Here is a 23,437-nt window from a genome sequence, read left to right as displayed (position 1 = left end):
ATATACCCAAACAAAACTTTCATTCAAAAAGATACGTGAATCCATATGTTCATTGCAGCACTATTCACAATAGCCAAGGCATGGAAACAACCTAAATGTCCATCATCAGATGAATGGATTAAGATGTACATATACACAATGGAATACTACTCAGCCATAAAAAAGAACAAAATAATGCTATTTGCAGCAACATGGATGGAACCAGAGATTCTCATACTAAATGAAGTAAGTCAGAAGGAGAAAGGCAAATACCATATGATATCACTTATATGTAGAATCTAAAATATGGTACAGATGATCCTATCCACAGAACAGAAACAGACTCAGAGACATGGATAGCACACTTGCGGTTGCCCAGGGGGAAGAGGTAGAAGTGGAGTGGACTGGGAATTTGGGGTTAATAGATGCAAACTATTACATTTAGAATGGATAAACAATGATATCCTGCTATACAGCACAGGGAACTATATACAATTTCTTGGGATAGAACATGAAGAAAGGTAATATGAGAAAAGGAATGTATGCATATGTATGACTGGGTCACTAGGCTGCACAGCATAAATGGATACAATGCTGTAAATCAACTGTACTCTAATAAAAAATTTGCCTCAAAAAAATGCATAGGCTGTAGAACTGTTCCAAATAAAGGGGGCTAGAGAATCATGACAATTAAATACGATACCTGACACAAGACTGGATCCTGGGAAGAAGGGAGAAAAAAATCATATTAAGGATATTATTGGTTCAGTGGCAAAATGGAAATATAAATAGAAAATTAGATAAAAGAATTGTATCAGTGCTAAACTTACTGAAATTGATACACACTGTGGCTTTGAGATGAATATCCCTGTTCTTAGGGCATATACACTGAAGTATCTAGTAGTAAAGCATCAAAGAGCCATGAAATACATATTTTAACTTCAAATGTGTCATAAAAATATTATGAAGAGCGATAAATAGGAAGTGATAGAGTCAATGGGGAAAATATTAACAGTAGATACACCTAGATAGTCATCTATTCTTGGCACAATGACTAATTTTGCAAGTTTTCTGTAAATTTGAAATTATCTCTAAATAAAAAGAGAAAAACCCTCATACTGCCTTACTGCCTATCTATCACCTCATTCTCCGCTCCATTTAACAGAAAAGTTCCTCCAAAGAATTATCTTCAGTCTTTAATTCCCTTGCTCTCTGTACACCTTTTTTTTTCTCTCACGGAAAGAATTTTTGTTGTTATTGGAACATTAATGTTTACTATTTCTTCTCCAGTGACATTTTCACAGTGATAAAAACAATGTGAGAGCCATTCTCAACACAATTTTTTTCTTTTTAGGACTGCACCTGCAGCATGTGGAATTTCCCAAGCTACGGGTTGAATGGAGCTGCCCCTGAGGCCTATGCCACAGCCATGGAAACATGGGATCCCAGCACACCAGCGAACTATGCTGAAGCAGTTTGCGGCAGCACTCGATGCTTAACACACTCAGCAAGGCCAGGGATCAAACTCACATCCTCATGGATACTTGTTGGGTTCTTAACCTGCTGAACCACAACGAGAACTCCTTTCAACACATTTTTAAGTATACAGTGCAGAATTAACCATAGTCACTGTGTTACACAACAGATCTCCAGAACCGATTCATCTTCCATCACTGAAACATTTTATCTCTTAAGCAGAAATTCCTCATTTCACCTTTCTTCCTACTTCAATCTCACCTCCACCCTACTACGCCATCAAAAAGCCTTCTATCAAAGAAACCTCTCACTTCTTATTAACAAATGAAGTAACCAGGCATCAATCCTCAAGTTTTTCATATTCAAGTATACTTAAACATCTTTTCCTCAAAGACTTTTTTTCCTCTTGACTTCTTTGTTGCCTCACTCCTGATAGTATTCATAGCTCACTGCTCCCTCCTTTCAACATCCTTCTCTTATACCAACTTTCAAATGATAAAGGACCCCATGCTGTCCTCTTACCTTCATATCTACACATTCCCCAATGGGATAAGGTTCAATTACATAGTTGAAATGTCATCTTAATTTTAACATTTTGATAATTGATAGATACAAATGGATAGATGTATGTTATATACGTATGAATATACATATATATGTAGAATCCATATTTAATAGCAATTTGTATGTCAAATGCTCCTATAATCCCTCCGTACACAAAATGTGACAATAGCTCTCTATCCATCTCTAGCCACACCTCCTAGCCATCTCTGATCTTTTTCACTCTGACCACTCCCTGGTTATCTACCTGGCTTTCTCTCCGATGTTCAAGGCAGCCCTACTTTGAGCCTTTGCACAAACTGAGGCGTCTTCCTTGATTGTTCTTCTTCTGTCTGCACACTCTCGGATGCATCTTGTCACAGTGGGCTCAGCTAAAATGTCACCAACTTACAGGCCCTTCCCTGACCACCACATTGGCACCGGCTGTCTTTCGTCTTCTTCCTAGTAATTAACATATCCTGAAATTTTGTCTCCTCCTCACTTACCACCAGCTAAAACCTTCACTTGGGAAAGAAACTCAAATAGCTTATAGTCACCATTATACCAGCATCTATTGACAACAGTGATAGGCATAGTGTTTGGTATGATAGAATTTGCTGAAATACTGGGATTTACCCTTTCACAACCAGAATCATTTAAACAGAAATATTAAATGTAAACAAATAAATGAAACTTTAAAGTAGGATTTTTCACCTTAGTAATAGAAAGCTGTAGAATATTTTTAGGAGATGATGGGCAAAGAAAAGCCTTTTACGAGACGTTTTCCTCAGTACCTATTAAATAATATTTTATACCATATTAACATTACATAATGCTTTTAAAATCCACTCTGATGAAGAGAAAAAAATGACCAAATATTCTGGATTTATCCCCCATGCCATAGTGTCCAAGCAGGTAACCGATGTCCTCTCTTTCTCTCTCTTTTTTTTTTTTTTTTTTTTTTTTTTTTGCTTTTTAGGGCTGAACCCATGGTATAAGGAAGTTCCCACACTAAGGGCCATATGGAAGCTGTAGCCACCAGCTTATACCACAGCCACAGTAACACAGGATCCGGGCCGTGTCTGCGACCTACACCACAGCTCACAGCAATGCCAGATCCTTAACCCACTGAGCAAGGCCAGGGATCGAACCTGTGTCCTCATGGATACTAGTCAGATTCGTTTCCACTGAGCCACGATGGGAACTCCTCTTCTCTTTCTTAATACAAAATCTACTCAAATTATTGAACAATGTGGTAGTAAGACCAATGGCCAACTACACAGTCACTTAAGATCTAGGCAAGAGCAATGCAATGCCTAATCTAACACATTGGTCTATTCAACTCTTTGCTGTCTTCAGTCAATATTTTATGTCTTTACTGTCTAATACAGCAACAATTTGCCATATATGGAGGTTGAGAACTGAAAATGTGCCTGGTCTGATTGAGATGGGCTGTAACTGTAAAATGCCCATAATATTTGGAAGACTTTGTAAGAAAACAATAATATAAAATATCTCATTAGTACTTTCATCATGAATAATGCTGAAATTATACAATTCTAGATATACTGATATAAAAGAAAACACGCATTTTAAGTGTCACTGTTTTATTTCATTTTTATTGATACTATTGAAAAATTTTAATTGCAAATTTGGCTTCCATTATATTTCTGTTGACCACAATTGTTAAAAAATTTTAAGTCCTCTCTCAATCAAGCATTTTTTTTTAAATCCTCATGGACCAGATTAGATTGATTTTTAAATAGCTTTCCCTTATTTATTTATTTATTTAGTCTTTTTGTCTTTTTAGGGCTGCACTTATGGCATGTGGCAGTTTCCAGGATAGGGGTTGAATTGGAGCTGTAGCCACTGGGCTATACCACAGCCACAGCAATGTGGGATCCAAGATCTGTCTGCGACCTACACCATAGCTCATGGCAATTCCAAGTCCTTATCCCACTGAGCAAGGCCAAGGATGGAACCCGTGTCCTTATCAACACTAGCAGGGTTCATTAACCACTGAGCCATGATGGGAACACCAGCTTTCCTTTTTTTAATCATTTCCTACAAATATCCTCTGAAAGGTCTATTCCCTGTATCAAGGATATGAAACTGTACGGAAAGAAAGGGAAATTTTGGAAAATGGAATCTGAACTATTAATAATGAAGATAAATGAAATAAATAGGTATATAGATGCATGCTTGAGAGATAAAAGAGGCAACTGTGGAGTGATAGACAAAGTGAGAGATTGTAAGAGATATGGGGAATTGTGTCTGTATGGCAATCAAACCACGGTAACTGCCCCCCCCCATTTTTTTTTTTTTTTTTTTGTCTTTTTTGCTATTTCTTTGGGCCACTCCTGCGGCATATGGAGGTTCCCAGGCTAGGGGTTGAATCGGAGCTGTAGCCACCGGCCTACGCCAGAGCCACAGCAACGCAGGATCCGAGTCATGTGTGCAACCTACACCACAGCTCACGGCAACGCCAGATCGTTAACCCACTGAGCAAGGGCAGGGACCGAACCCGCAACCTCATGGTTCCTAGTCGGATTCGTTAACCACTGCGCCGCGACGGGAACTCCCTCAATTTAATGATTCTTTAAATGAATCCTGCTGACATTTTCAGTCTGATAAGGGCTTATTCCTCTCTAAATAAACTCAGAAATTGCTGGTTTTCCTTAAAAAAATCAAAAAAATTAAAACTTTGGTACTTAATTTCCTTTCCTGGAGTGAAATATATTACACAGAATGAAATGTATCACATAGAATGAGATAAATACCTTCTCCATCAGTTACAAATGGAAAGATTCCTGACTAGTAAAACATCCAGTGCTTACCTTTCCCATTCTTCATTGTTTCATTTGAAAGCACTGCCTCAAATGATATAAGTGAACCTCCACACAAATACATAGTAAGAACTTCGAAGTTCATTGCTAGCCCCTTGTCATTAGGAACACACACATACCCACTGTGAGTATTGTGAATGTGTTTTGGTCTCTGAAATACAAGATATTCCATCCTATTTTTAAATTAGGAAAATTTTCTATGCAAACTGAGTAGCTGAAAGAAAGATAAAAAGTTCAAAAAACAAGGAGGAATTGAGATGCTTTCAATGAGCTCTACAAACTTGAGGGTTCTGATTTCTGTATGGCAATTTGATTGTCTGTGGAAAAACAGATTTTTATACTAAAGGTCTTTACATCCTCCATCTGCAACATATTCACAGAAAACAACTGGGGAATAAAAGGTCCTTGGAGGCCCTGATTCAAAGGTCTCTCTCAATCTAAATATAATTTTGGCAAAAGAATTCCAGTGCCAGCACCAATGGGATTAAGTCTTTTGAGAGAAAAAATGAAGTAATAACAACAAATTCAATCCCAACATGGAAAAGTAAGATTCTGTTTGCAAATCAGAAACATATTCCTTATTATTTGTTCAGACATGGCTTATGCAATGTAATGACTAACCTAAAAATTAGAGGCATTTTTACCTAAAATTAGAGGCATATTATAGCTATGATATAGAAAATTCAAATAGAGATAAAAGGCTAACACAAATCATGAAATAGCTAACATTGAGAAATAAACATTATTGTTTTGGTTATTGTCCTTTCACACTTTCTCCATATTTACATATACACATATATTTTAAGTATAATATTAGACAGCATTTTAACTTACTTTTGCATAAATATGTATGATAAACATATTTCTATCTCAATAAAAAGAGATATAAGCAAGTATTCTATATTTCACTATGGTGTTTACTGTAGCTTTTTTTTTTTTTCTTTTTTTGTCTTTTTGCTATTTCTTTGGGCCGCTCCCGCAACACATGGAGGTTCCCAGGCTAGGGGTCCAATCGGAGCTGTAGCCACCGGCCTACACCAGAGCCACAGCAACGCGGGATCCGAGCCACGTCTGTAACCTATACCACAGCTCACGGCAACACCGGATCGTTAACCCATTGAGCAAGGGCAGGGATCGAACCTGCCAGGGCAGGGATCGAACCTGCAACCTCATGGTTCCTAGTCGGATTCGTTAACCACTGCGCCACAACGGGAACTCTATTTTTTAATTGAAGTATAATTCTATTTTGGTCTTTTGCCTTTTTTAGGGCTGCACCCACAGCATAAGGAGGTTCCCAGGCTAGGGGGGTAATCAGAGCTGTAGCCACCAGCCTACGCTAGAGCCACAGCAACCCAGATCTGAGCCACATCTGTGACCTACACCACAGCTCACAGCAACGCTGGATCCTGAACCCACTGAGCCAGGCCAGGGATTGAACCCACAGCCATGGTTCCTAGTCAGATTTGTTTCCACTGGGCCACGATGGGAACTCCCCAAAATGAATTATAATTGATGTAAAATATTATATGTTACATGTGTACAATATAGTGACTCACAATGTTTAAAGGTTATACTCCATTTATAGTTCAAAATATTGGCTATAATCCCTGTTATACAGTATATTCTTGCAGCTAATTTTATGCATAGTACTTTGTACCTCTTTACCTCTTTATCCCCTGCCCACATACGGTCACCCTCTCCTTCCTTCTCCCCATTAGAAGCCATTAGTTTTTTTTTTCTATATATGTGTTTCTTTGTTTTTTTGTTGTTTTCCTTTGCTGTGTAAAAGGTTTAAAGTAGGCCTCATTTGGTTTTTTTGTTTGTTTGTTTTTGTTTTATTGTTTTCTGTTAATCAAGAAATTTAATTGATCATTTTTTCTTTACTTTCTTTGATTTAGGAGAAAGATTCAGAAAAATATTCCTACGATTTATGTCAAAAAGTGTTTTGCCTATGTTTTCCCCTAGGAGTTTTATGGTTTTTTAGGTATTTAATACATTTTAAATTGGTTTTTGTATATGGTAGTAGAGAATGTTCTAATTTTATTCTTTTACAGAGAGAGACAGTTACTATCCAGTGTTCCCAGCACCACTTTTTGAACAGATTGTCTTTTCTCCCTTGTATAGTCTTACCTCCTTTGTCATAGATTAATTAACCATATGTGCATGGGTTTGTTTCTGGACTCTTGCTGTAGATATTTTAAAAACAAATCAATGAAGTACATTTCTGTTCTGAGTTTGCTAAGATTTTTTTAAACCATTAATGAATTTTTAACCATTAATCAATTTTAACCACTAATTATCTTTACCCAAGAACTCCCACATGCCACAGGTGCAGGCCAAAAAAAAAAAAAAAAAGTTAAAAATGAAAAGAGAATTCTAAAGGCAACAAGAAAAAAGCAGAGAGTCATTTTAAAGGGAACCCCCATTAGTCTATCAGTTAATTTTTCTGCAGAAAATTTGCAGGCCAGAAGGGAGGGCAAGATACATTCAAAGTGCTGAAAAGGGGAGTTCCTTTGTGGCACAGTGGGTTAAAAATTCAGTGTTGTCACTGCAGCAGCCTGGGTCACTGTTGTGGTGCAGGTTTGCTCACTGGCCTGGGGACTTAGGTTATCATTTAGCATTGAAGGAGCAATAAAGAACTTCTTAGATAAGCAAAAACTAAAGCTCATCAATACTAAATCTATCCTAAAAGAAATGTTAACGGATCTTCTCTAAGGTAGAAAAGAAAAGGCTACAACAAGAAGTATCTATAAGAAAGGAAAAATCCTAGTAGTCAAGACAAATATATAGTAAAGGCTGAGGATCAACAACTTAAATAAGCTAATATGAAGAGTGAAAGATAAAAAATTATAAAATCAAGTATAACTAAAAAATCAATAAAGGGTTAAACATAAGATGTAAAATATGACATCAAAAACAGAATGTGGGTGAAGGGAGTAAAAAAAATGTAGATCTTTTAGAATGTGATTGAACTTAAAGGACTACATATTTAAAACATAGATATGGTTATAAATCAACATAGATGAACCCCATGGTAACCACTAATCAAAAAACTACAAGAGATACACACAAAAAATTAATTTTTGGTGGTTAGTATGCTATAGTGACTACAAAATTAGACATGCAACGTTTACATATGAAAATTACATAATGTTACAAAACAATGTTAAAAAAAAAAAAGGAGTTCCTGCTGTGGTGCAATGAGTTAAAAATCTGTCTTAAGTGGCTCAGGTCATTGCTGAGGCATGGGTTCAATCCCTGGCCCAGAACAGTGGGTTACAAATCAGTGTTGTTGCAGCTGTGTCATAGGTCACAGGGGCAGTTCATATTTAACCCCTGGCACAGGAACTTCCATATGCTGCAGGTGCAACCATAAAAAGAAAGAAATTACATGTCTTCTGGCCCCTGAAATGTCCAATATGATTTCTCTAGACTTGGGAAAATAGCTAAATTTCTGCTCATTCCTCTTATCCCAAGTAGCCCTTTCTCTGCCCTGCTGTTTCAGTTATCAATTGCTGTTTTTATGTTGCTCCTAATGGTTGTGTTGTAAAACATCACCTTGTTATTGCTTATGGTTCTTGAGGTTGACTGAGAACAAGAGGGTGGTTCCTTCTTGAGTCTGTCATTGAGTTGTAATCAAATGGTAACTGGTATGGGAATGATAAGAAGCCTGCAATGGGCTGTCTGTCCAAAATGGTGTCTGACACCGCAGCTCAGATGGCTGCATGTGATAAGAATATGTAGAATTATCAAAATTATGAGATAGCTAAAGATCTATTTGTGGGAAAGCTGTGTAATTAAATTAACGCTTTAGGAAACACGGAACTTAAAACTCATTATCCAAGTCAGTGCTCTTTACTATGGTGACCAATAGCCATCTAATACTCTTAAGCATCTGAAATGTGGCTAGTGTGCCTGAGGAACTGAATTTTTTTATTTTCTTATTTTATTTTTTATTTTAATTTAGTCAATTATGAAGCAAAACACATTTGTGTCACATCATACAGTAGTCTCTCCCATTCAAAGGAAATACAATCCAAGATCCCCAGAAGAGGGCTGAAACCATGGATAATACTGAACCCTAAACACTTATATTTTTCCTATACATACATACTTATGAAAAAGTTTAGTTTATTTATTAGGCACAGTAAGAGAATATCCCAATTCCCAGCATCACTACTCTTATGCTTCCAGGTCATTATTAAGTAAAAAATGTTACTTGAACAAAAACACTGTGATCCCACAGCAGCCTGGCCTGGTAACAAGATGACCTTTAAGTGACCAATGAATGTGTACTGAATACAGTGTGGATACTTTGGACAAAGGCGTGATTCACATCTCAGGTGGAACAGGGCAGGAAGGTGTGAGATTTCATCATGCTACTCAGAATGGCGTTAAAACAATGTAAAACTTATGAACAATTTCTGGAATTTTTAATTTATATGTATATGCCCACTTTTGGCTAGAGTTACCAGATTGGACAGTACAAATTTAAGTAATATTAGCCATAAAATAAAAAGCTAATAAATTACATTTAAATATATTTGAAAGGCAGATTAATAAGACAGAAAATAACTCCAAAAAAAAAAGGTTGAACTTTTGGGTGCATAGTTCACGAACTTTGACTACCTTGCAAACTCCTCTACAATCAACATAGAAAATATTTCCATTACCCTGAATTGTTCCCTCATGACACTTCTCCAGTCAATCACGTCTCACTCTTAGCCCCTGAACACACTGATCAGATTTCTGTCCCTATAGTGTACAGTTTTCTAGAGTTGTAGAAATGGAGTTATAGAATATGTAGATATTTTATACGGATTCTTCACTTAGAATAATATATGAAATATTCAATTGTTTTTTTGTGTATGTATCATGCATTTGTCTCAATGTACATTTGTGCCACAACTTGCTAAAGCATTCACCAGTAAAAGACATAGGACCATCTCCAGGTTTGGGCATTAACATAAATTATATTTCATAGATAAAACCCAGTTCACCTGAAGAATCAAAAAATTTCCTCAAAAAATGTTCCAAGACTTACATTTTTAATTCAATAATAAATTAATCTTTTTTTTTTTTGTCTTTTGTCCTTTTAGGGCCACACCCACAGCACACAGAGGTTCCCAGGTGAGGGGTCAAATCAAAGATGAAGCAGCCAGCCTATACCACAGCAACAGTAACATGGGATCTGAGCTGTGTCTGAGACCTGTACCACAGCTCACAGCAACTCTGGATCTTTACCCCACTGAGCAAGGCCAGGGATCAAATCCACGTCCTCATGGATACTAATTGGGTTCATTAACCACTGAGTCACAACGGGAACTCCAATAATAAATTATCTTTAATTGATCTTTATCAATAATATGCATACACCACAAGGAGCCATAGTGTAAAATGGTTTACAATAAAGTCTGAAACTACTTTTGCTGCCATTTGGAAGCACGACAATGTCTTATGTTGTTGTAAACCAGCTTAGGATTTTCAAATTCTGACCCAGGACAGAAAACTACTGATAATGCTGTTAAATATTTCACTGATTTCCCTAAATCACTTATGATACACCTCTGGGATACTTTCACTTCAGCTTTTATTGGAAGTAGATTACACTGGAGTCTTTTATTACTAACAAGAAGAACTTTGGGAACTCTGATCCCCAAAGAAATGTTTTGGGGTATTTTTCTGTTTTATATAAATAGATCCTTTGAGACCATAGTAAGAAGAAAAGTATAAAACTTCAGAATAAGTGTACAGAAGGCAAAGTGGAATAGCTTTCTTGAGAAAATTGTGTATCTTTCATCAGCTGATACCCTAAGTTTTTTTTTTTCGGTTGATGCTTTTCATTTTATTTCATTTTAAAAAATAACTATTTTGAGGTTTTGAATGACAGTGATTATGAAAACAAAATTTCTCAAGATGCAACTTATCTGGAATACAAGATGAGGTCCCTTAAAATTGTTAAGATTTGAGTTCTGAACCACAAAGTGAGTATAAATTTAACGGAATGTGCAAATTCTTTACAGAAGCACAATATGTAAACATTGTCGCCGCCCACAAAAATCACTGGTAATAGATGCCCAGATTAGATAATAAAATATGATTGCAAAAGAGAGTAAATCATAATTACGTATGTTAACATACATCTCTTCCATGCACACATGGGGGAACAATAGATAAAACAGAGCCAAGAAGGTAAGTCAACTAAAATTTTAGCTTAACTTCAAGATCAGAAATTAAGTCAAATGTCAAAATTAGGTGGTTAATTTTGACTAGGGAATTTTTATGTTTAAAATTTTTTTTAATGTTAGAGTGATTTTAAGGTTTGTGTGTTAAAAGTTATTGTATTCTATTTTATTCACATACATTTGCATCTGAGTTTCATTGTCTCTAATTCTCATTATAAACTGCTTCCCAGGATAAAGGGATGTGAAGAAAATGCAAAACTGAGCAACTCTTTTCTAAAATTTCGGGTGACATAATTCTAGAAGAATCTGTTAAATCCACATGGTAACAGAAATTGTATGACTAACTCCTAGAACACACCTTTTCAAATCATAGGTAGAACAAAGATGGGTGTCATAGCAAGAACATAAATATGTATATTTTGCAGTAGAAGCTTGTGACTGTTTAGTAGCTGAAGATCACAAGTCTTCAGCTGCCTTTCAAAAACATTAAAGCTATTTACTAATGCTTCTTCAGAAAATCAAATTCAGCATGTTAAGTCCTAATTTAATTTTATTTTTCAAATATAAAAAAGTAATAAATAGGACAGCAATGTGAACAAGATAAATGCAAAAGAGTAAAGCTAAAAACAGTGCTTGAGCAATTAACTTCTTTTAAAAGCCCATAGGTAACATATAATGAAATAAACCAACATGTTTAATATAAATGGGATACTACAACACTTTAAAGAGAAATGGAATTCTTGTAATAGAGATCATGGTGAGTAATATAATTTTATGGTCCTCAATATGGAAGAAGTAAAAAAATGTAGTGCCTGAAATTATGCAGACACATATAGGAACACATCTCAACTGTAGTCATTAAATTATTTATTTAAATGTTTGTTTTTGTCATGCTTTGCTTTATATGACATACACAGTGGAAAGCAACTGTCCATTTCTGTACAGCAAAGCCATTCTAAAAAAACTGATAGTAATAATGTGGACTCTCAGTACAGAGAAAATATCAAAACTATTAGAATTAGGATCTTTAATTACTAAAATCAATATTGCCGTAGTCATTGACTATCACAGGAACTGTAATGTAATTCTAGACTGATTTTGAAAAATCATCTTGATACTCATTTTCTTTTTCATTCAAATTTTCTTTAAAAATTAGTGAAGCACAGTTGATGTACAATATTAATTAAGTTTCAGGGGTAAAACATAGTGACACAATTTTTAAAAGATTAAACTACATTTATAGTTATAAAATATTAGACATATTTTATGTACTACATCCTAGTAGTTTATTTAGTTTATATATAGTACTTTGTACCCCTTAATCCCCTATGTCTCTCTGGCCCCACCCCACTTCCATCTCTGCGCTGATAACCATTTGTATGTTCCCTGTATGTGTGCTGTTTCTTTTTCATTATAATCCCTAGTTTCTATTATTTTTTTCAGCTTCCACATATAAATTATATCATATAGCATTTGGCTTTCTTGGGCTGACTTATTTCACTTGGCATAATACCATTCAAGTCCATCCATGTTGTGGCAAATTGAAAAAAATTCAATCTTTTTAATGGCTGAGTAGTATTTATATATATATATATATACATATATTTATATTTATATAATCTGTTGATAGACACTTAGGTTGTTCCATATCATAGCTATTGTAAATAATGCTGCTATAAACATTGGGATACACATATCTTTTGGAATTAGAGGGTTTTTTTTTTTCAGATATATATACCCAGGATTGAAATTGCTCAGTCAGATAGTAGTTCTATCTTGAATTTTTAGAAGAACCTCCATATCTCTTTCCACAATGGCTGTGACAATTTACATTTCCACCAAAAGTATGCAAGGGTTTCCTTTTCTCCACAATCTCACCAACATTTTGTTATTTGTGGTCTTTTGATGATAGCCATTTGAATAAGTATGAAGTGATATCACTTTTTTGTGGTTTTAATCTGCATTTATCTGATCATTAATGATGTTGAACATATTTTCATGTGTCTGTTATCCATCCGTATATCTTCTTTACAAAAATTTTTATTCAGGTCTTCTGCCCATTTTTTAATCAGATTGTTTTGTTTTGTTTGTTTTCTGACGACAAGTGCAGCAGGCAGAATTTCCCAGTCATGAGATCAAACCTACTCCACAGATGTAAGCAGAGCCACAGCAATGTCAATGCCAGAACCTTAACCTGCTGAGCCACAAGGAACTCCAGAGTGTTTGTTTTTTTAATATTGAATGGTATGAGTTATTTATATATTTTGGATATTAACCTCTTACTGATCATGTTATTGGCAAATGTTTCTCCCATCCTGTGGTTGTCCTTTTGTTTTGTTGATGTTTTCCTTTAAGTTTAATTCAGTCCAACTTGACTATTTTACTTTTCTTTCCCATGCATTAGGAGACAGATCCTTTTTTTTTTGTTTTGTTTTGTTTTGTTTTGTTTTGTTTTGTTTTGTTTTTGTCTTTTTGCTATTTCTTGGGCCGCTCCTGCGGCATATGGAGGTTCCCAGGCTAGGGGTCGAATCGGAGCTGTAGCCACTGGCCTACGCCAGAGCCACAGCAACGTGGGATCCGAGCCGCGTCTGCAACCTACACCACAGCTCACGGCAACGCCGGATCGTCAACCCACTGAGCAAGGGCAGGGACCGAACCCGCAACCTCATGGTTCCTGGTCGGATTCGATAACCACTGCGCCACGATGGGAACAGGAGACAGATCATTGATACTAAATCCTACAAATGCAAACCAATTTACTACATTTGCATGGGTTGAATAAAAGTGATAGAAAAAGTACATTTAAGATAACCGATATTATTTTATTTAAATTATGCATGCAGAGGAGAGTGCACTTGGTAGGGATGCTCATAAATGCATGTTAACAACAAATATCAAGTTCTAGAGGAAACACCATGAAGAAGAGAAGTAATGGAAAGAATTTAGAATTGACTATAGCATGTAATTATATGGCATTGGCATTTCATACTGGAGAAACCGTTTCCAAATGTATAAGTTAGATGATATATACCTTTTTCTGCTTTAAGCTACTCTATTTATACATACACATATATATGTATGAATGTATACTTAGGTAAATATATATATTTAGCTGATGTGTTCTTCATTTATATATATTTAGGTCATTTACAAACATTTAGGCTAATCTATATATTCATTTAAGTTTATATATACCTATGGATTAGTTAATATAATATTATATGCATATATGTGTTCAAATTTTTGACTTCTTTTTCTGTAAAGTTTTGATAAGGCTCACAAAAGAGTAATGAAAAATCAATCAATGGAAATAGAATTCATTCTCCTTGGATTGTCAAACGATCCACAATTGCAAATTGGGATTTTCCTGTTTCTGTTTTTCAACTACATCTTGAGCCTGATGGGGAACTTCGTCATCATCCTCCTCACCCTCCTGGATCCCCATCTCAAGACCCCAATGTATTTCTTCCTTCGAAATTTCTCCTTCTTAGAGATTTCATTCACAACAGTCTGCATTCCACGATACTTGATAAGCATTCTCACTGGAGACAAATCAATTTCCTACAATGGTTGTGCAGCACAATTATTCTTTTTTCTTTTATTAGGAGTTACAGAGTTTTTCCTTTTGGCCGCCATGTCCTATGACCGCTATGTTGCCATCTGCAAACCTCTCCGTTACCCAGTCATTATGAACAGCAGAGTGTGCCATCAGCTTGTCCTCAGCTCTTGGGTAGCTGGCTTCCTAATTATATTTCCTCCTTTGGCCTTGGGACTTCAGCTGGATTTCTGTGCTTCCAAAATAATTGATCACTTCCTCTGTGACAGTTCTCCTGTCTTGCAGCTCTCTTGCACAGATACAAGCTTCATAGAATTGATGGCTTTTGTCTTAGCTGTGGTGACACTTGTCGTCACTTTGCTGTTAGTGGTCCTCTCCTACACATACATCATCAAAACCATTCTAAAATTCCCTTCTGCTCAACAAAGAACAAAGGCCTTTTCCACCTGTTCCTCACACATGGTCGTTGTCTCTCTTACTTATGGGAGTTGTATCTTTACATACATGAAACCATCAGCGAAGGAAAGGGTGACCGTAACTAAAGGTGTAGCCGTGCTCAATACCTCTGTTGCTCCTTTACTAAACCCCTTCATTTATACCCTAAGGAATCAGCAGGTTAAAGAAGCTCTCAAGGATGTGCTTCAAAAGTTTCAAAACAATGGGACAAAAGGTAGACATATATAAGATATTGTTAAATATGAATGGAGGAACTGAGTACAAGTTTAAATTCATTACTTCACAGCTATGCCATTTCTTCCCTCAAAATGATTCATATTGTATTGGGTTTACTTAGCCTTCCTGATCTCTACTTTTTTCTGCTCTTTCTGAATAGACCATTTTAATTTTGGGGGGGAGGGGGAGTGTGCCCATGATATGTGGAAATTCCCAGGAGAGGGATCGAACCCGAGCCACAATGGTGACAATGTCCAGGCCTTGACTTCTTAGGCCACCAGGGAACTCCTCAAAACCAACCTCTTCAATGAAAATATTGAATCAATTTTTGTCTAGAAAATATCTCTTCTCATAAATGATACCTTCATGTCGGAACTATTTTCTAAAATGAATCTTGTAAGATATACTTCATTAATTATATTAACATATGTGTGCTAATTGGTAAGATCAGTGTAGCCTTCCAAGTGAAATTACCATTTATGTGGAATACAGAAATAAAAGGAAATCAACGGTTTCAGATGTATAAAATATGCAATTTAGATTCTATTAAAGAAGTTTTACTTAGATGCAATTATTAAATATGGTATATGTAAACATTTTCAGTTGTTGCTTCCTATAGAAATAATTGAAATTTGGTTCAATTTGCTTGTATACCACTGCTGTCTTCAGTTAAAGTTGCTCTTATACCACTGTTGTCTTTGGCTTACAAGTGAGGTGATCCATGAAATAACTTCAGGGTATAATTTTTTTATATCTAGGCTTGGGGTCTTCCCATATACATTAACCCATTTGTAAATTTAAAGTGTCCTGATTCATTCTAATTTTATCAATTTAATCAAAATTCTTAAATATACTAAACATACAAGCACAACCAATCATTTTAAGGAAGGCACTATGCTCACCACTATACCACCAATGCACACGCTACAGTCATTTTAAAACAATGTATTTGCACAAATATTGACACCTATGTGACAATAAAGATGGAAACATTTTCATTGTACCAAAGGGTTCTCTTTGCCTCTTCACCTTCATGCCTTCTTTTCTTCCCACTATTGGATCCAAGTACCCTCTGACATCATTTCAGCCACTGCAGATGAGTTTTGCTTTTTTCCCGTCACTACGGATGAATTTTGCCTTTTCTGGAATCTCTAAAAGACACCACAGAGTGTAAACTTTATGTCTGGCTTTACTTAGTTTTTAAGGTTTACCCATGCGGATGACTATATCCTTAGTTCATTCCTTTTTTCTGATGTAATTTAGCAGAATCTCTGCTGTCCTTTGTCATCGCTTGCTTTCTCCTCCCTAGCTCACACCTTGGTATTTTTATTCTCTGTGGAATCTCTCCACAAGACTGAATCATTTGTTGAGCCCAAGTTCATGTGCTCTGAGGCACAGAGGGGCCAAACAAACGGGAGTCTCAGGCAGAGAAAGTATATTGCAAGGGTAGTACAATGGGTGGCTCGTGCTCAGAGGACCTGAATACACCAGTGGGTTTCAGGGAAGAAGTTTTTATAGGCAAAATTTGAGAGGGCTGCAGAGTGTATAATCCTCCTCTGACTGGTTGGTGGTGAGGTAACAGGGTAGTATTCCAGGAATCTCAATCAGCAGCCTTTTGGTTCCAACCAGTCTGGCATCTATGTGCTTGTTTGAGATCAGCCCAAAGTCACCATCCTCCACCTGAATGATGGCCTTAGTTCCCAGAGGGGAAGTCAGAAATTTGTATCAAATCGCTCTGCATATCCCCTGAAGAGGAACCAGGACCAAGCCCTGTTACTGCACTCAAGTTTATTTCTGCATTCCCTCACTCATTTGTATTTGTATTGATGACAGAGAGAGGGGTTCACAGAACAAAAGTGTCTTAATAAAAATTATGTTTAGATCTTAAACCATATAATAGAGGATCATAATTGTCTAATGTATTGAGGACATTTTTTTCTTAAACGTTCTTCCATTTACTTCTTACTTCTTATGGAGTTAGAGCTGCCCAAATCAAATAAACATGAGGAATTGAAGTTGCAATTATTAAATAGTTAAAGATTCTTGCTAGTCCAGTGGGCCACTGTTAGCATCATGTGGACTTGGCATTCCAGGTAAATGTTTGTTTTACCTAGGACTTCATAAACTCTGGAGAGACTTTCTTAATAATGACCATAGTTGTATTTGAACTATTTTGAATAGTGTGACTTTTATTAGTGAATAAAATGATTTAATTCAGGGCTACATGTTGCATGATCTGAACCCTAACTTTATTCCTAAAGGAGTGAAATCTCTAACTTGAAGCTCTCAGAAGAAATAGAAAACAGAATTATAAGACTAGATAATTGGGAAAATAGCTTATTAGTATTAAAAGAGTCTCAGAATCATTCAAATGGTAATAAAAGTAATCACACTTAGTAGTAAATCAAAATAACCAAGCCCTGTTACTGCACTCAAGTTAATTTGAAATGTGGGGTGTTAAATAAGAATTTCCATTACCCACAGATTGCTGTAAAGGGCCAAACACAGGGTATTTTATATCAGATTTTCAAATAGCCGTTGACACCTGCTACCAGATGCATTTATGCTGGGCTTACCAATAAGCAGATATATTGATTATAATCGTGAACAAAGAGGGTCAGATAGAAAAGTTATGATAACCTCATAAGGCAAATCAAGAGATGGAATAGCTGCACAAAGAAAATGTGTCATTCTTGGCTAGAAGTTGCTAAGATTTTGAATATGCAGCCCCAAGCTAGTGTTATCAAAGGAGAAGACTATATTCACTGTTTCACAGATCAGAATTATTTAACAAATATTTCCTAGGGGTAAAAGGAACTGGGATGAGAGAAAGAGTGGCTTTGAGAATTAATCCTACATCAGCTAATGATTTTAATTGACACCATGTTGCAATGAAGCAACTTTGGATTAATTTAATAACTCAATACGAGAAAATAGTGGGAGATATAGAGAAAAGGCACATATTTATTATGTGGGATTTATTTTTCATGATGACTCATTTTTTGGTAAACACACTTTTTTAAAGATTCATTGAACTATGATATGCAATGAACTTACATAGAGTATATGGTGATAAGCTTTGAAATTTATGCAATATTTCATATATTATAATTATATCATATATTATATATATTACAAGAATTATTAGGGTGAAACCATCACCACAATCATGATAATGATCACATAATAATGAGGATCCTCTTCATTATGTTTATTTGCCATTTGTATGTTATTTGCGGCAAACTTAATCCTTAAATTGTTGCCCATATTTTATGTGGGTTATGCTTATGATTATTGAATTTAACATTCTTTGTGCCTTTTAGATGCAAAGACATATACATAAAGTGTATTTTCATAATGAAAATCAGATAATGCTGTAATTTTACACTATAAAGATGTAATACGGGCCTTCGGAAAACAGAGAACAGTTTTGTCTGAAGATAAGGCTGTTTCAGACATTCTGAAAAATATAAAATACCATCTACTTGAAATCTAACCTTTCTTTCTACTTCCCATACCCATTTATCCCCCCATCTCCCTTTTCTCAATGCTCTTCTTATGTAAATGTATGATCATCACGAATAAAACGTGAAAATTTGGGAACTGTATGTTTCTCTAGAAAAAATGTGATAATCGTCTTTAAGAGCAAAATTTAATTCTTAGAATTACTCTGGGTTTAGAATAAAATGGATAATGTCAAATTAATGACTGACCAGTATCACCTGCATGCCTGCTTCTCCACTTGGAACACAGTCCTAGGTTGTCCAGCGGAGAGTGTTAAGTAAGGAGTAAGCTTCCCAATAACATGAGAATATAATTCTTCAAAAAGGTTTAACTAAAAAATACTCCTTGATAGAGCTTCTGAAAGGGTTACTGGGAAAGTGGGTGGAGGACCTGGGCTATGAGAACATCAGCACTCACATGTCACATTCTGAACAGTGAGGGCTCTGTCTTAATGAAGAGAAACTTCCATTATTTGCGGCTTAGGGACAGGCAAATCTGATTATTATATTACTTAACAAAATACTAAAGAACCATAAAGTAACAGTTATAATATAGTTTCTGTTTAAAAAAATCATTGGCACAACTCCCAAACAGATAAGATAAAATACTATTTTTCTTTGTTTTGGCCTTTTTGAGAAGAAATTTACTTACAGGTGAACACCACACACACACACACACACACCAATATTTCTAAGGTTTTTTCATCCATACAGGTATTTATTATTTGTCAAAACAGGACCCCAGGAACCCATGGCATTTGAGGGGATTAGGGTCTCTGAGCAACAGGAGTGATGGGAGGTTGAGGGAAAAATTGGTAACACATTATTTTCCTATCGGATGAGTGGATGACTTAAGGAACTGTGAACAATTTTTTTTTTAAAAATTAGAATCTAAGCCATGGTTTATATGTTTTAAGCCAGAAATGCAACCGATAATAATTATTTCAATGAAAGATACAAAATATCTCTTTTTTAGTTCACCTTGATTCTCCATTTGATTGAAAAATTTGGTCCTTTGAGGCTATACATGCATTTTTTGGCAATTTCTGTGTGACCTAAAACTTTCATGAGATAATTACAAAATGTTTCCTTAAAAATTATTCAGTGTATGTGTGGTGAGTGTGGAAATGGGGAGTGGATAAGAAGGAGTAATATTCCTCCCACACCACTATCCCCACAATCTAAAGTTTTTTAAAAAAGCTTTCATTCTTTTTTTTCCTAAAGATCTCATGTTGGAGGCCCAATGTCACATTTATATACCAAACTTCAATATTTCACAAGAGCTGAAAGCAACAGCTCCCTCATTTATACTCTTGACTCTAACATTATTCATAATCAGTATTATTTTCCAAGAATAACCTTCCCCAAACAGGAAACATGAATGTTAAAACTCATACCTCACATGTACTTTCAATGATTCTCTCTCTCTTTTTCTTCCCTTTTTTTAAGTATGAAATAAAGATAAGTACATCAAATAAAGACCTGGGTATGTATAAAACATATGATAAATGAATGACTTCCTAGACATAATGTCTTGGGCACATTAGAAGTGATAACTTAAAATTACATTTATCAGACTCCCTAAGGGTTGGTTACACACAAAACTCTTAAAATTACTGATATATCAAATTTGAGTCCAAAATGCTATTCTGGCACACAGGTCCTTCCATGTTATTACCTCTTCTTAAAACCATATGAAGTATTAGTGGCAGCATGTTTTTGAAGAGTTCAAATTAACTGTTTTCTTCTACAGAGTGCTAAGCATTTCTAATAGCATATATTTACTGAACTTTAAGGTGTGAGTTGTATTTCTACTTTACATGTGAAGAAACGGAGGCATAAAAGTTTAGATATCCTGGGCAGTGTCCCAGACGGTGTGGTGAAGCTTTGAACACGTCTCCCTGACCCCCAAAATCAGAGACGCCATCCTATACGCCCCAGGATATTTTTGTTGACCTTTACTTCGACACTCATTATATACTGCATAGCAGTGTCGAGGTTATGATTTTGATTTATTTAGGCAATGCAAGCTTCTTAAAGTAAGCATTGGGCCCTCATAATGTCTGCAAAAAGATAGATACACAATAAATATATGATAATTAGTTGCTAACAAATTACTTACAGCAAGGTATATTTAAAAAGGCATATTTTATTCAAATCATAGTTTCTAGAAACAGAGATTCAATAGGGAGTTATTATTTAAAAACTGAAATATGGGTTGAGGGAGTAAGTTATTAGAACAGGGTGAAAAATAGTCATTAGGGAAAATAAAATGTAAAGAGGAAGCTGAGCTAAAAGATTCTTCAAGAGCATCTCCTCCATGAGATAAGCAATGAGGCAGAAAAACATGATCAGAAGAAATGCACGAAACATTTTTGGTTTGCTTTTATGGTAAGGTTATTATTTTTGGCCTTTTTATAATAGTTTTTTTGGGGAAATACATCTTTTGTAACATATCCCAGAAGACTTCTTTCACCTGCTGGTTCCTTAGGGTGTAAATGAAGGGATTTAGTAAAGGGGCAACGGAAGTGTACAGCAAAGCTACACCTTTGGATACAGTTACCCTTTCTCTTGCAGAGGGTTTCATATACATAAAGATACAACTACCATATGTCAGGGAGACAACAATCATGTGGGAAGTACAGGTGGAAAAAGCTTTGGTCCTTTGCTGTGTGGAAGGGAATTTCAGAATGTTCTTGATGATGTAAGTGTAAGAAAGAATCACTAATATCAATGTGACCACAAGTGTCACCACAGCTAAGATAAAAGACATCAGTTCTAGGACTCGAGTATCTGTGCAGGAGATTTGTAGGATAGGAGAAGTTTCGCACATAAAGTGGTCAATTACTCTGGAAGCACAGAAGTCCAGCCTGAGTCCCATCACCAATGGGGGGAATATAATTAAGAATCCAGTTACCCAAGAGCTGAAGACAAGCTGATAGCACACTTTGCTATTCATGAGGATGGGGTAATGCAACGGTTTGCAGATGGCAACATAGCGGTCATAGGACATGGCAGCCAGAAGGTAAAACTCTGTAACTCCCAGTAAAAGAGTAAAAAACAATTGAGCTACACAATTATTATATGAAATGGTTTTTTCTTTAGTCACAATGGTTACCAGGAATCTGGGAATACATACTGTTGTGAATATGATTTCCAAAAATGAGAAATTACGAAGAAAGAAATACATTGGTGTCTTGAGGCGAGGATCCAGCAGGGTGAGGAGAATAATGATTACGTTTCCCATGAGGCTCAATGTGTAATTGACAAATAGAAACAGGAAAATCACAATTTGCAATTGTGGGTCATCTGTCAATCCTAGGAGAATGAACTCTATTTCGATTGATCGGTTCTTCATTACTCTTTTGTGAATCTTATCAAATCTACATAGGAAAAGAAGACTAAAAGTTGAACATGAAACATATATATACATATATATGAATAGAATGTAACAATATAAATTAACATATATTAACCTATATATGTATAAATACATAGGGATTTTAGTAAATACATACATTTGCCTAAGTGTATATAAATTAATCTAAACAAATTCATATAAAATAAATATATATTAACTAAATCTATATTTAACTATATACTTATGTAAATATATATCTCTGGGAAAATGGTTTCTCCAATCTGAAATTGTCAATGAATGATAATTACATCTACAATCAATTCTAAATTCTTTCTTATCCATTAGTTCTCTTCATCATAATATTCTAATATTCTTCACAATATTTCCTCTGGAAGTTGTTTTTCATTAATATGCATTTCTGAGCATCCCTCCCAGGTGGACTCTACTCTACATATATTATTTAAATAAAAGAATATCAGTTATTTTATATGCATGTTCCTATTTTATCATTTTTATTTCACCTGTGCAATGCATTGAGTTGGTTTGTCTTTGTAGAATAAGTATTAGGACAATTTTAAAAAAAGATTGGAGTTCTGGTGGCTCATCAGGTTAAGGATCTGGCATTGTCACTGCAGTGGCCGGCATGCCTGCTCTGGTGTGGGTTTGATCCCTGGCCCAGGAACTTCCGCTGCCACAAGTGCAGCTAAAAATAAAAACAAAATAAAACAAAACAAAACAACACAGACTACGAGTTCCATTATAATTCTTGTGATGGTCAATGACTAAAGCAACATTTGTTTCCAGTAATCAAAAATTCTACTTGTAATAGTTTTGAAATCTTCTCTGCACTGAGATTACACCATTATTACAATCAATTTTCTTGACTGGCTTTGCTCTACTCAAATGGATACTCATTTTCCAGTATATGTGGCAAATAAAGCAAAACATTACAAAATGGAACACTTCAAGGAAAAACACTGTGTCATTTTTACTTCAATTAATCTTTTGAGATGTATTCCTCTATTTGAATACATATTTAGGCTGATGTTTTACTTACATTTCCATATTCTCTATAAAACTTTTGAATACCTCAGTAGTTGTAATTTCCCTACTTTTCTACATATAAGATTTCTATTTACTTCCATGTTGTACTAACCCTCTTCATGTTAAATGTGTTAGTCTCTCTCATTATATGCATTAAAAGAAGTGATTTACTAAATCAATCTTTGTTAGATGCATTGTGTTACACTTGCATTATTAATGGTACTACCTTGTCTACTTATTAATTTTTATCTTACTTGAAAGAAAAACTAAGTCTT

The 23,437-nt window shown here is 35.4% G+C and overlaps 3 protein-coding genes across 4 annotated transcripts in view; 1 reads left to right on the top strand and 2 right to left on the bottom strand.

Moving 5' to 3' along the window:
- LOC146403204 (uncharacterized) overlaps positions 1–23,437 on the bottom strand; it is a 732,844-nt gene that overhangs the window by 413,022 nt on the left and 296,385 nt on the right. The window lies entirely within an intron of this gene.
- On the top strand, positions 14,316–16,923 carry LOC110258866 (olfactory receptor 6C6-like). Its single transcript, XM_021082109.2, has one exon. It carries the CDS (start codon positions 14,316–14,318, stop codon positions 15,264–15,266), a length of 951 nt encoding a protein of 316 aa, XP_020937768.2. The 3' UTR covers positions 15,267–16,923.
- Positions 21,144–22,115, bottom strand: LOC100153519 (olfactory receptor 6C6-like). The gene has a single exon (XM_001927137.3). The coding sequence runs from the start codon at positions 22,113–22,115 to the stop codon at positions 21,144–21,146; it is 972 nt and encodes a 323-aa protein (XP_001927172.3).

The sequence above is a fragment of the Sus scrofa genome, chromosome 5 (genome assembly GCF_054392235.1).
Source record: "Sus scrofa isolate SSC_HxYL_T2T_F1_AM1 chromosome 5, Sscrofa_HxYL_maternal_Yorkshire_Landrace_v2.0, whole genome shotgun sequence".
NCBI lineage: Eukaryota > Metazoa > Chordata > Mammalia > Artiodactyla > Suidae > Sus > Sus scrofa.
This window is presented reverse-complemented; position numbering and strand designations above follow the sequence as displayed.

Bases quoted from the DNA above. Each gene is read 5' to 3' on its own strand.
- LOC100153519 (XM_001927137.3), bottom strand. From the start codon at position 22,115: ATGAAGAACCGATCAATCGAAATAGAGTTCATTCTCCTAGGATTGACA.
- LOC110258866 (XM_021082109.2), top strand. From the start codon at position 14,316: ATGAAAAATCAATCAATGGAAATAGAATTCATTCTCCTTGGATTGTCA.